The 15,137-nt window shown below is 16.1% G+C and overlaps 2 protein-coding genes across 3 annotated transcripts in view; one reads left to right on the top strand and one right to left on the bottom strand.

The window, feature by feature from the left end:
• Nucleotides 1-12,005, top strand: part of LOC114577415 (cytochrome P450 302a1, mitochondrial) — a 93,677-nt gene extending 81,672 nt beyond the window's left edge. The window contains exons 2-9 of one of the 2 annotated variants that reach the window (XM_062084043.1): nucleotides 5,594-5,817; nucleotides 6,360-6,600; nucleotides 7,396-7,571; nucleotides 7,748-7,952; nucleotides 8,377-8,527; nucleotides 9,506-9,754; nucleotides 10,038-10,265; nucleotides 11,792-12,005. In XM_062084043.1, coding sequence (XP_061940027.1) covers nucleotides 5,631-5,817; nucleotides 6,360-6,600; nucleotides 7,396-7,571; nucleotides 7,748-7,952; nucleotides 8,377-8,527; nucleotides 9,506-9,754; nucleotides 10,038-10,265; nucleotides 11,792-11,917 — 1,563 coding nt within the window. In that variant the 5' untranslated portion in view covers nucleotides 5,594-5,630 and the 3' untranslated portion in view covers nucleotides 11,918-12,005. The remainder of the gene's footprint in view (nucleotides 1-5,593; nucleotides 5,818-6,359; nucleotides 6,601-7,395; nucleotides 7,572-7,747; nucleotides 7,953-8,376; nucleotides 8,528-9,505; nucleotides 9,755-10,037; nucleotides 10,266-11,791) is intronic. The other variant, XM_062084044.1, reaches the window with a different exon arrangement.
• Nucleotides 11,990-15,137, bottom strand: LOC107996987 (26S proteasome regulatory subunit 7). Its single transcript, XM_017055319.3, has 6 exons — nucleotides 14,906-15,137; nucleotides 14,801-14,838; nucleotides 14,164-14,646; nucleotides 13,886-14,050; nucleotides 12,610-12,776; nucleotides 11,990-12,494 (listed from the first exon to the last, which is right to left on the bottom strand). Exons 1-6 carry the CDS (start codon nucleotides 14,976-14,978, stop codon nucleotides 12,116-12,118), a joined length of 1,305 nt encoding a protein of 434 aa, XP_016910808.1. The 5' UTR covers nucleotides 14,979-15,137; the 3' UTR covers nucleotides 11,990-12,115.

Genomic DNA, 15,137 nt, shown 5'->3' on the forward strand with positions numbered 1-15,137 from the left:
TATCATCTGTTGGTTATACTAATTATACTATTATTGTAATTTTTAAAATTAGATTCAAATTTAGTATATGAAAATACATAAGAAATCCATTCTGAAACAACAAAATCTATATAATTTGTTATTTTCGTATCCGTCTTATTTTTTTTAAATCCATTTTCTAAATAAATGACTAAAATTTATAAAAAAAATATTATTGCGATTGATTTTCTATTATTATTATTAAGGCACATTTTATATAAAATTTAATATATTTAATATATATTTTATATATTAGTTTAAAGAAACATTAAAAATCATAAAATATCATTATTTTGTCTAGCAGTATAATTTTGATTTATACATTTATGCATTTGATTATGCATTTATTCGAATGTGAAACTATACGAACTATAATTTATGTATAATATAATATTTATATATAAATGAATTCAATATTTTTATGTAAGTAATTAATAATTTAGTTATATTTAAAATAACTTCATTAACGATTCATATTAAAAATATAGATATAGATTTAAATATAGATTTTGTAACTTTGCCATTCTCTCTCTCTCTCTCTCTCTCTCTCTCTCTCTCTCTCTCTCTCTCTCTCTCTCTCTCTCTATGCATGCGTACATGCGTGCGTGCGTGCGTGCGTGCGTGCATATTCCTTCAATTTTTACTCTCTTAGATTAATCTAATTTTTCTAATATTTTCAATATTAAATTCAATGTTTCTAATTTGATAATTTTGAACTTTTCTTTTATTATTTAATTATTGAATTATTCAATTTCTATACAAAGAATGAATCGAACTTTAGCTTAAATTTTACAGTATAATTAAAATTTTTTGAAATATTTAATTATATTTTTTGAATTTAATTTTATTTTATAAGTAAACATGAATGAATATTAATAAAAATTTTAATAAAAATTAATATGATTAAATGGCAAAAACAAAAAAGGAAATTATTCTATTAATGTTATTTTTTTCTAATAGATGCATACATATAGTTGCATTCAGATGTTATATATGTAATTCAAATATATATATGTGGTAAGTATGTATAATGAGATATTATAAATTAGAAAATAAATATTTATTATATAATAATTTTATTAAATAATATAATTTCAAATTTGGTAAACTATTTAATAAACTAATATATTAAATCTATTATATTAAAACGAATATGCAAAATATGCAAAATAAAATATATTTTTAGAATCGGCAAATAAGGCAATAAATTTCTATTTTGATTATTTTTGATTATATTATTTATTTTTTATAAAAATAATCATTTATATAAATCTGCAGTCTATTTATAATTTATTAAATAACCGATATTTATCTATAATTTCTATATTTATTTTGATCTTTAAAATTAACTTTCCAAAAATCTCTTATGAATACATTCATAATTTGTATATAAAGTTAATGATTTAATTTGATTATAATTTATTTGAATTTACATATTAATTCGAAAATTACTATCAAAATTTATCGAAAAATTAATACCAGGAATTAAATTAGCAAATTAGCAAACATATACAAAATTCATATTTTTTAATATTTTTTCAATATTTTATTTCTTTAATATTTTACAGACATATATGTATATAAATTTCTTAAACTAAAAGATAAAAGTATCAATTATAAAGATTAATTTCTGAAATTTCATATTTTGCATAATAATAATAATAATAATAATAATAAATTTTTACATAAAATAAGTTTTTATTGTTTTTAAAAAAATAAATAATTATTATAAATATATTTTTGTACTTTCGTATTACAAATACGAAAATTGATTCCATTAATAGTTTCAAAATCTCAAAATGAATTTATTATAATCAAGAATGAATATCAATTCTTTCTTTTTCAATAATACAATACGATTTCGGATTATTTTGGACGAATTATATAAACACTGTACTATTATATATATATATATATATATATATATATATAGAATGACATTAAAATTTAAATTGAGGCATTCATGTTTTACGAATTATTTCGCTTATTTTGTTTTATTAGTTCTGATATTATTTATATATTTATAATCAGTGTCTCAATTATTATTGACATAAAAATTTTATGCAAATATATATAGAAATAAATCTATTAAATTATTATTAAAATAATCGAAAAATAAGATAATTAACAATCAATTCTTAATTTATAAATAAAATTATATTATAAATTAAATTTTAATTTCATTTCATAATAATATACCTGGATTTCTTTTTATATAATAAATGTGTATTACATTAAATTCATAAAAATTCATATAAAAAAAATCATATAACAATTAATTTGTAATAAATTTTAAAACTTATATTAAACTAAAATAATCTATATAATAATATAATTATATAATCTATATATATAAATATTAATCTAAAACAGAAATTCAATAAAACATTTTACTTAATAAATATGTAAAAGAAAAGTTAATTAAATAAAAATGTTCAAAAAAATAAAAAAAATAATATTTTTTTAAAATTATTTGATATATGTTTATAAAATAAATACAATATAAAATAAATATTTATAAAATAAATAAAATATCATCAAATTATGCAAATAAAATAAATAAAATGATAAATAATCATTTATTAAAAAATTATACAATGATAAATTACATAATTTATATAATGATTAATCATAAATTAAATTTATGTATTATGTATTATGTATTATGTATAATTGTATATATTATATATAAAATATATAAAAAAATTCAAATCTATTTAATTTATTAAATATCTTAATTTAATTAATTATTTATTTATTTATTTAAATTACTAACTTATTAAATTAAATAATTTAAATAATTTTTATATAATTATAAAATTTTGATACATAATTTAGAAAATCAAAAAAGGTATGAAAAATTTTTGATAAGATAAAAAATATCGAAAAGCCCAAAAATTTAATTCTATATGTTAGCGATTATGTTACTATATATTTTAAAAAAAATTTTAATTCATCATTATTAAATTAATTCAATAAAAGGAAACAATATTTATATATTGTAAAATAAATCAAAATAATAAAAATTAGAAATAAGAGATCATTTAAATAAAATTTCACTTATATGAATTTGAATTAGCTTAAATCATAAATTTTAGAATATAAAAATGTTTAGATTTTATTAAAAAGTATTATAAAAAAGCTAATTATTTTTTTAGAATTAATAATTTTTAGAAATTAATAATTATAAATTTAAATTTTAATTAAAATTAAATAAATAAAACAAATACCTATATAGAAAATATAAAAAAATAATAAATATTTAAATAAAATTTTGATTCTTATTATTAAGTCATAAGATTCATAATAATATAGGATTATTTCATCGATGAAAAATTGATAAATATATATACATATATATATATATGTATATATGATTTTACATGCAGATCTGAATATTATTATATTACGCGCGCGCGCGTGCACACACATACACACATTCACGTATTATGTACATATTCACTATAGCAATTCTGAATACTATATATGTATTCAGATTTGCATATTGTAAAATTATATTGACAAATATTTGAAATATTTGAACTTTTTAAATCTAAGATAACTTTGAAAATGATTTACTTATTTTATTATTCCTTTTTTTTTGATAAATTCTATTAATTAATTATTTATTCTATTAATTCTATTATTAATTAATTATTATAGTAATTAACTAATTTTATAATTTATTTAATGTTATTCAAGTCCATATTTCTAAAATTAATTTTTTGGATATAATATTTTATAATAAATTAATAATAAAATTTCTTATTATTTTTAAATAAAATATTAAAATTCCAATCAAATAAAATATTAAGAATCAAAAAAAGTTTAGAATGCTAAAATATTTTTGTACTGTCTATTATTTATATTGAATATTTATTTAAAATAGAACAAATCTATTTCAATGTGCAATTAAAGTAATCGTTTTATTCTATATTTGCTTAATAAGATATTAATATGTATAACCTTTAATCAAAAATTTGATAATTTATTATATTTTTTTTTGTACTTTTAATATAATTAAAAATCTAAAAGAAATTTAATTAAAAATTTTATTAATTATTAATGTCTGTTATTAATAATTTATATATTGTATATAATTGTATATAATATTTTATTTTATTATATAATTAAATAATTTTTACAATATGAATTCAATCTAAAATGTTTGGAATTTATTTAAAATTACTTTATTTTTATAAATAAATCTATTACACATTATTTATATGCAATTATCTGTCATTTATACATTTAACTGATTTAAAGAAAAAATTTAATCATTCAAAAAGAATAAAAAATATAGAAAAATTTATAAAAATAAATATATAAATATATGTTGTCATTAAATTCTAATCAAAAAAAGAAAAGAATTAAATTTCAACTATAAATTATTAATATAAATATCATATATAAATATATATATATATATATATATTAATATATAATATAATATTTCAAATTAACTCAAGAACTTCTAAATACGAAATATATTAAACAAAAGAATTCGATAAAAATCGCATAAAACATATATTTTATATTCGTATAATAAATGAAATATATAATAAAGCATATATAAATTTTCGAATCTTTTTAAATATATTAAAATAACATTATAATCAATTATTACATTGAAATAATATTATAAACTTTAAATATTTTGATTTTACATATTTTCAATATTAGATATATTTTGATTTATATATTAGAATAAACATATTTTGCAATATTTAGATTTATTGTAATAATGTTTATTTATTCAAGTAATTTTTATATTAATATAATTTATTTTATGTTATTTATTATCAAAATAATAATATAATTAATTATAATATTATTAAATAATTAAAAAATTCATAAATTTTATAAAATAATATTTATTTCTTAATACATATTACGAAATAATTAATAAATTTATTTATGTATTAATTTATGTATATTAGTATTAAACTAAAATTTTTAAATCTTTAAAATTTTATTTTTTACTTCAAATTGAAAAAATATTAATTAATTATTTATTTAATTATTAAAATTAGATTTATTATTTTATTACATTTTATTACAACTTATTATAATCATTTTTATTATAATTAATTTAATATATTAATATACATGTTTAAATTTTGAAATAGATAGGAAATTTGAATTTATAATAAAAAAGATGAGAATTATGTATATGATTACATATTTATTTTTGTGTATATAAATCATTCATTCATTGTTAAATGTACATTTTTATTTACGAAAACTTAAAATAAGCTTCCAAAAGATATAATATTTTACATCTTATTTTATTCAAAAATTTTACTAAGCAACAGAATACGTCAACAAGATGTTTTATCGCCGACATATCGAATTCAAACAAGCACATTGAAATTCTATGTGTAAACTGGACGGGGAACGATCGAGTAGTTAAAAAGAGAAGAGATGAAATAAGAAGGAAGCAACGCATTCTTGAACAAAACGGTTCTAAAAGATACAGATACATGACATAGTCTCCAAAATCAGTTTGATAGTTACTTTATTCCTGAAACTTCGTTAAATATTTTTCACTAAAAAATTGTATTATTTATTTCAGTTTATTCATTATATGATTATATAGTTTATATTATATAATGTGTACATTGTTGAAAAAGTGTAATCAATCTATAAGAAAAAAACTATTTATTAAATTTTGGTCTAACGAGTTTACAAAGAGTAAAATCAAAAAAAACCATTCTCAACCAAAAACTTTCTATGATATTCCTGGACCAAAATCTTTACCAATTATTGGAACGCTTTACAAATATTTACCGTTTATTGGTAAGAAAATCAAATTGAATTTAATCTATTATTTATATATATATAACACTACATTATGTATATATATTATATTATATTGTCAATATAATATGAAATATAAATTTCATAATACATTATTGCCAATATATTATGTTTTAATTTAAACAACTTAATATAATATATATCAATTTAAATAAAAGTTAAATAAAATATTAAATAAAAAATTGAATGATTTGTAAAATTATTTTATGAGACATAATTGTAAGATATATAACATAATAATATAACATAATATTATAAATATTTTATATAATATTTTATATAAAATATAAAAGTCTATATATATAATATATATACTATTTCTTATCATTTGAATTTTTTTTAAAAATGAATTTTTATATAAATATATTTATTATATTATTATATATTTCTTTCAGTAATATTAAAACATTAAAATTTGTTTCTTATGACCATTATTTATATTAAATTTATATATTAATTAATATCTCATAACTAATTATATTTATATTATTATTTTATTAAAATAATTATATATTTAATAGGCGAATATAGTTTTACAAATTTATATGAAAGTGGAAAAAGAAAATTAAAATGTTTTGGACCATTAGTACGCGAAGAAATAATACCTAATGTAAATGTCATATGGATTTATAGACCAGAAGATATAGCTGAAATTTTCAAAGCGGAATCTGGTTTACATCCTGAAAGGAGAAGCCATTTAGCTCTTTTAAAATATCGGAAAGATCGTCCTAATATATACAATACTGGAGGTTTATTACCCACGTAATATACATATTTTTATATTTATTAATATATTTTTTGTACAGTATATATTATATTGTTCAGTTTAATATAATGCATCATAATGCATATATTATACTTATCAAGTACAATAATTCTATGTATGTAAAATTTATAGATATATACCTAGGTTATATTAATTTATAAATGGCTTAATTGATATTAAATAAAATTAAATAAAAATAAAAACGCTAACTATTTATATCATAATTTTTAAAACAAATAAATCGAGATTCAATTCTTAAAATTTTTTTTATATATTATTATGCAAATATTTTTTTGAATAAAATATAATAAAAAATATTCTATATCATATTGAAATAATAATAATTTTTTATATAAAATTTTATATTATATTATATATATTTTTATTTAATTAAAGGAAATAAAAATGCAAAAATATATTGTTATATGTATATATAGATTATATACATACAATATACATATACATATATTTTTATATACATTTTATATACATATATTTTTATTGTAAAATTTTTATTATTGTTTTTAAAATATTCATACATGAAATATAAAATAATATATACAAAAATATTTTTATACTTATATATATATTGTATATTATATTATATATTATATTATATATTGTATATTATATTGTATTATAATCATAATTAATCATACATATATATTAATATAAATTATTTATATTTAATTAATTATATAATTATGTAATAATTATATATATATAAAGATATTATAATAATTCTATAATTTATTATATCATAATAATTAACATAAATTTTTAAATTTCAGAAATGGATCAGAATGGTGGAGATTGCGGAAAGAATTTCAAAAAGTTTCTAGTAAACCTCAAGATGTGATTAATTATTTAAAAGAAACAGATTATGTTGTGCAAGAGTTTGTTGAGTTATGTAACAATGAAAAATTTGCAGACTTTTTACCACTTTTATCACGTTTATTTCTTGAATGTAATATAATTCTTACAATAATGATAAAATAATGATATATCTTTTTTTATAAATTCAAGTTATAGCAAATAACATTATTTTATTAGACAAATAGAAACAAAATATCTATATATTAATAATTATTATTTCTATATTCTAATAATTTAAAAAATTTTTTTATTAACTTTTGATTTTAGTGACATGTTTGGTTGTTTTTGATATAAGACTGAATAGTTTTTCAAAAGAAGAAAGATGTGAAAATTCTATAAGTTCAAGATTAATTGAAGCTGCCTTTGCAACAAATAGTGCAATTTTAAAGTTAGATAATGGATTGCAATTATGGCGTTTATTTGAAACACCATTATATAGAAAATTACGTAAGGCACAAACATATATGGAAACGTGAGCAATAAAATTCTTTATTTTATATGTTAAAATAAAATTAATATTTATTATTTAAAATCAATTATTAATTCTAAAGTTATTAATATTATAAAAAACATTAAAATTAGATATTTCATTAAAACTGTCAATATTACTAAAATAAATTATAAAAATAATTATTTAATATTATTAATAGAATAAAAGACTAATAAAATATTTATATTCTTGTTTTGAAAATTTTAAAATTATTTTTGACATTAAAATTATATTTTGAATATCTTTTAAAGTAAAAAAAAATTTTTATAAAACATATAATATTCTTCTTCAGAAAAAATTCTTTTTGTAAAACTTTATATATGAATGTTTATGCATGTATATATTTAATTTGTTTTTCATTGCTATGTTTTACATTTTATACATATATTTTTATTTTTTGAATTAGGATTGCATTAGAATTGGTATCTCGTAAAAAAAACAATATGAAAATACAATATAATAAATCATTTCTAGATGCTTATTTAGAAAATCCTGTTCTGGACATTAAGGACATTGTGGGCATGGCTTGTGATATGTTACTTGCTGGTATAGATACTGTAAATATCATAATACATATTATTATATAATAATATTAATATTAACATATACATTTTTAAAAAACATTTTACTAAATAAATAAAACAGAAGCACTTGAATACATTTGTGATATAATTTCTATAATAATATATAATTATATTTAATATATAATTATAATTAAATATAATTAAATTATAATTAAATTATATTTAATATATAATTATAATTAAATATAATTAAATTATAATTAAATTATTAATAATATATTTAAATTATTATTAATAATAATATATTATATAGTATATAATATAATATATATTAAGTTATTAATAATATATTGATAATTAAATAAGGAATTTAAAAAAAATTAATTCTATTTATGGAATTACTAGAATATTTAAAATTATTAATATTGAAATATTTAAATAAGTTTATCATATCATTTAATATAATGATAATTAGAATTAAAAGTGCTTGTTTTTATTTTGAAGAAAAATAAATTAAATTTTAAAAAAATATTATATATTTTATATAAAATTAAAATATAATAGATAAATTAAATTAATTAAATTGGATAATTTATATTTAATAGATTCAATTAATTAGAAAATTTAAAATATGATATATATATATAATAGGTATTATATAAATATCTTATATAAATAAATTATTAAATCCCTGTATGAGATTTCATTTAATAATACATTAAAGTATAATATTTTTTCAATATATTAATATTAATTAATATTATTATATTATACATAATAATATATATATATAATATTATTATAATATATAATATTATATATATAATATTATATAATATATAATATTATATATATAATATTATATAATATATAATATTATATATTATTATTATATATAATAATATTAATTATAATAATTAATATTATAAATATTATATTAATAAATCAGTAATATAGATTGCTTATTACAATAAATCTTAAAAGAAATAAATAAATTTTCTATTCTCTTAGACTAGTTACAGCACAGCTTATATTTTGTACCATCTTGCAAAGAATCAAAATATTCAAGAAAAATTGAGGATTGAAACCACACAATTGTTGAAAAATCATAATGAACCAATATCAATAAATATTTTACGAAATGCTTCATATACCAAAGCTGTTATTAAGGAAAGTTTACGATTAAATCCTATCTCTATAGGAATAGGTCGTATATTACAAACTGATGTGGTTCTTAGTGGTTATAAAGTACCTAAAGGAGTAAGTTATAAATTATATATAAATTAATAAATACTATAAGATAAATAAATATAATTCATTTATTGAATAAGACGATTATAAGATATTATATTATATTTTATCATATTTTTAATTTAAAAAATTTTTAAGTATAAATATAAGTATTTTAAAATATAATTTTTTTTATATAACTTTATTTAAATCATTTTTTTACTCATATATATTTAAAAAAATTTTTATTGTATATTTCATATTTTTCAAATTTTTTACTTAATTAATATATTTTTTGATTCATTTTTCATAGAGTGTTGTTGTAACGCAAAATCAAATTATTTGTCGTCTACCTGAATATTTTGAAGAACCGGATTTGTTTATACCAGAAAGATGGTTGCGTGAACATTCAAAAAATAATAATAAAATAAATTATAAAAAAACAGTACATCCATATGTATTATTACCTTTTGGTCATGGACCTAGATCTTGTATTGCTAGACGTTTCGCAGAGCAAAATATGCAAATATTATTACTGAGAGTAAGTTTATATTTCTTTTGTTAATTCTTATAGATATATAATACTTAGAATTATTAGAATAATATAATATTATATAAAATATATAAAGAGATATAAGTAATATATTATATTATATATTATATATATATGATTATATATGATTCTATATAAAATATATAGAATTATATAATATTATCATATAATATGATAATATTAAAATTATTATTTAATATAATATGATTATATTATCACATTAATTATGATAATATAATCATAAAATATATAAAATAATATTGTAAAAATTATATTTCATTCTTTAAAATTAATTAAAATTCTTTATTCTTTAAAAAATAAATTAGATTGATTTTAATTTATTTTAATTTAACTTTCTTGCAAGTTATAGAAATTTTTATTAATCTATTATATGTATAACATATATTATTGTTCAAAATCATTTATAAAATATATACATGTAAATGTTCAAATAATTTTATATGAAATTTGAATTTAATAATAAAAAAAATTTGAATTTAATAATAAAAAAATTTGAATAATAAATTTGAATTTTATACAAAAGTTCAACAATAAAAAGTAAGTTTTCTTTTTTGTAAAAAATACACTTAAATTATATTACAATTTTTGGAATTACATCTAAAATGATGATTATTATTTCTACAATTTTTGTTATGAAATAGAATTAGTATATGATGTAAGGAGCATTATGATATATTTGAATGTGCAATTCTTCAAATATTTTCATTCTGTTATTATCTTACTTCATTTAATGGAATATTAATTTTTATAAAAATATCGAATTTATAAATCTATAAAGATGTGTAACTTATTATATATATATATATAAATATATATATATATATATATATATATAATAAGTTACACACATATATATATATTATATCATATAAAGATATATTTTCTTTTAATGAGTAACACATTTTAAATTTTAATAAGTTTGATATTATTTTGAAAATTATTTTTTATTAATGAGTTTTTATATCCTCTATTATTTTTTATTAATTTATTAATTAATAAAATAATCAATTAATAATCAATTAATTTATTGTTTTTCTTTAATATTTATTATTATTATTTTGTTAATCATTCCTAAATATATTTGCAAATTCAAAATATATTTTTTATTAATTTCTTTTAAATTTTACATAGAATTATAGAATTGTACATAGAAACTATGTCCAAATATTTTTAAGAATATAATTATATAATTATTGGATAAAAAAAATTTTATTATGTTATGATTCGTTTTATATTTAATAACATATATTATGAATTCAATTATATCTAATTATTATAATATTAATATATATTCTATCTATCATAATTCAGTTAACAATGAAAAGTATTATACTATCATATAGTATTATATAAAAATTATAAAAAGTAACGAAAATTTTATTATCATAAACTTTAAATTTTTTCAAATGTTTTTTACACAATTAAAAATATGCAAATATTTTATATTATATTAATCATAATCATAAGAAATATATTTTTTTTGTTTTATGTAGATATGTCGACGCCTTAAAATTTCTTGGCATGGAGATGATCTTGGAATGATATCTTTATTAATTAACAAACCAAATGCACTATTAAAATTTAGTTTTCATGATATCTTAAATAATAATTCTGCTTAAAAAAAAACAAATTATAAACTAAAATATATTATTTTAAATAAAAAAATATATGGAAATAAAGAAAGTACAATATTAAGTAAAAAACAAATTGCAATTTATTATATACTTTATAATCAAATTATAATGATTAATTTGTATGTTATAATTAGTAATATAATATTGTAACCATATAAATATTTGAGAATAAGAATTAATTCTTTAATTATAAGTCATATATTTAGGAGTTGCAGAAAATTTAGCATAAGATTTAATTACTTTGTTGACAGCTTCTAAAAAGTCTTTTTCCGTAGCTACCTTACGACGTGCACGAATTGCAAACATACCAGCTTCTGTACAAACAGAACGAATTTCAGCTCCAGTACTATTAGGGCACAAACGTGCAAGAAGTTCAAATCTGATGTCTCTTTCTACACTCATTGAACGTGCATGAATTTTAAAAATATGTGTTCGTCCTTCTAAATCCGGTAATCCGAATTCTACTTTTCTATCTAAACGTCCTGGTCGCATCAATGCTGGATCTAATGTATCTGGTCTATTTGTTGCCATTAATACTTTAATATTACCTCGTGGGTCAAAACTGAAATAAAATCATATAAATATAATAATATTCTTATTTATATTATTAATTATTAATAAACTTAAAATTAATAAAAATTAATTAGAATATATAAGGAAAAAAAAATATTTTTTACCCATCTAATTGATTAATAAGTTCAAGCATAGTACGTTGTACTTCATTATCACCACCAGCTCCATCATCAAATCGAGCTCCTCCAATAGCATCAATTTCATCAAAAAATATTAAACAAGCTTTTTTACTACGTGCCATTTCGAATAATTCTCTTACCATGCGAGCACCCTATTATATATAATAATAATAATAATGATAACAACAACAATAATTATTTTTTCCATTATTTATTCCATTATTTAAAATATTCATAACGAATTAAAATACGAAATAAACGAATTAAAATGCACTAATTTAATTCTAATCAAAAATATTTTTTAAAAATATATTTATAGATAAATTCAATAATAGAAATAATGAAATATTTGTATTGATTTTACATATACATTATTACAAATACATTATCATAATTAAATGATAACTCAACTAAATTATTTGAAAACATAAAATATTATTCAAATATTATAAAAGAATTTTATTGCTTCATGTTTTAGTTTCTCAATAAATTATTATTTTTAGAGATATAGAAAAAATATTTAGTTAGTTTGATATTTTTGCATTCTTTATAAACAATTTTATTTGAATAATATTTATAAACAAAATGAAATAAATTTAAAAAAATAATAGAATAAACAATAAATAAATTTTATTGATTACATATATAAATTAAAATTTAATATAAAAATTAATAATTATATTTTTTTTGAATCATATAAATTATTTAGGACTAATTATTTTTTATTTATATTTTTTTATTTTTATAATATTTTTATATATTCACATATATCTTATTTTTGCATTCTTTATAAATTATTTGTATTGTATTTGTATAAATAGAATAAATAATATTATAAAAATTTTTTATTGCATTAATATTTTTTAAAACAATTAGATTAAAACAAATCATTTAATTAACAATTTAGATAGATAAATAAATAAATAATTTATATATAATTCATTATCATATATTGAACATATATATATATATATTTTCAAAATGAGCATTTTTTTACTTTTTAAAAATATTTAATATGTAAATATATATAACATATAAATAATTATTATATTATATAAATAAGAAAAACTTTAAACTATTAATAAAAATACAAATTCATTAATAGGAACAAAAAATATTTGAAAATAAATAAAAATATTTTAAAAAGTGTTAGTTTGTGTTATATATTTATATTATATTTGCTAGATTTTTTCATTTTTTTATATAAATACATACTATTTTGAAGTTAAAGTTTATAATAAAGTCATTATATTATACTTACCTCACCAACATATTTTTGAACTAATTCTGAACCAATCACACGAATAAAACAAGCATCTGTTCTATTAGCTACAGCTCTAGCACATAAAGTTTTGCCTGTACCCGGTGGTCCAAATAACAATACTCCTTTAGGTGGTTCAATTCCCAAATTAACAAATTTTTCTGGCTATAATAAATAAATTATTATATTTTTTAATATTATCTGATATTAGTAGAAATTATTATATCTATTTTTCTGTATGAATAAAAATTGTAATTCAATAATTATAAAATGCTAACATGTAACAAAGGTGTTTCAACAACTTCTCTTAATTTTTCAATTTGTTCTTTGCAACCTCCAACATCACTATATGTGACATCAGGTTTCTCTTCAACTTGCATCATTGTTACAGTTGGATCAATTTTTGGTGGAAGTGGAATATGAATCTGATATTTATTGCGATCTACTCCTACTCGCATACCTTCTTCAATATCAGTTGGAGCAACTGAATCTGCTAAATCAACTACAAATTTTGCAAATTGTTTTACATTTATAATATATTTAGGATCATCAGAATTTGCATTAATTATTTTAGTACAACGTGCAACTTGTAATGGTTGCTCATTTTGTAAAGTTTGTTTATCTGCAGCTAAATCCCATAAAGCAGGTGGTGCAAGACCAGTATCAGACTCTTTAATTCCAGTTAATTCATTAACACGTTTAATTATTGTTTGTATATCTTCTTCAACAGCTTTAATACTTTTTGTATATTGTCCTTGACCCTATATAAAAAAATATGTTAATTTTATCTTAGAAAATAATTTCAAAAATTTTTATTTTTAAATCTATTACAAATCTATTATTCTTAAATTTATTTTAAATTTATAAAAAAAATTATTTTTTTTTTTCAAAATTATTACATATAGTTTTACTTACATAAGTTTTAAGTAAAGCAATATCTCCTTCATCCAAAGCTGAAATTTAAATAAATTTTATTATATCTCGACAATTAAAGGCAAATAATATTTAATTAAAACCTACATTTTATTTCTTTTTCTTCTTTTCCTTCTTCACTTTTTACTTTTCGCATATCTTCTCCTAGATGATCAGGCATTTTTATTTTAATTAATTAAGTTCTTTTTAGCGTTAAAAACAAGTGTATTTTGTTCAATAAATAAAGAAATTGATAAAAATCGGATTTAAGGTTAGGTTTTTACTTGCCATTACTAGCGAAAACACAAAATTTTTGACTGACCTCTATAGTAATAAATGT

This window comes from Apis cerana, linkage group LG13 (assembly GCF_029169275.1).
Source record: "Apis cerana isolate GH-2021 linkage group LG13, AcerK_1.0, whole genome shotgun sequence".
Lineage (NCBI taxonomy): Eukaryota > Metazoa > Arthropoda > Insecta > Hymenoptera > Apidae > Apis > Apis cerana.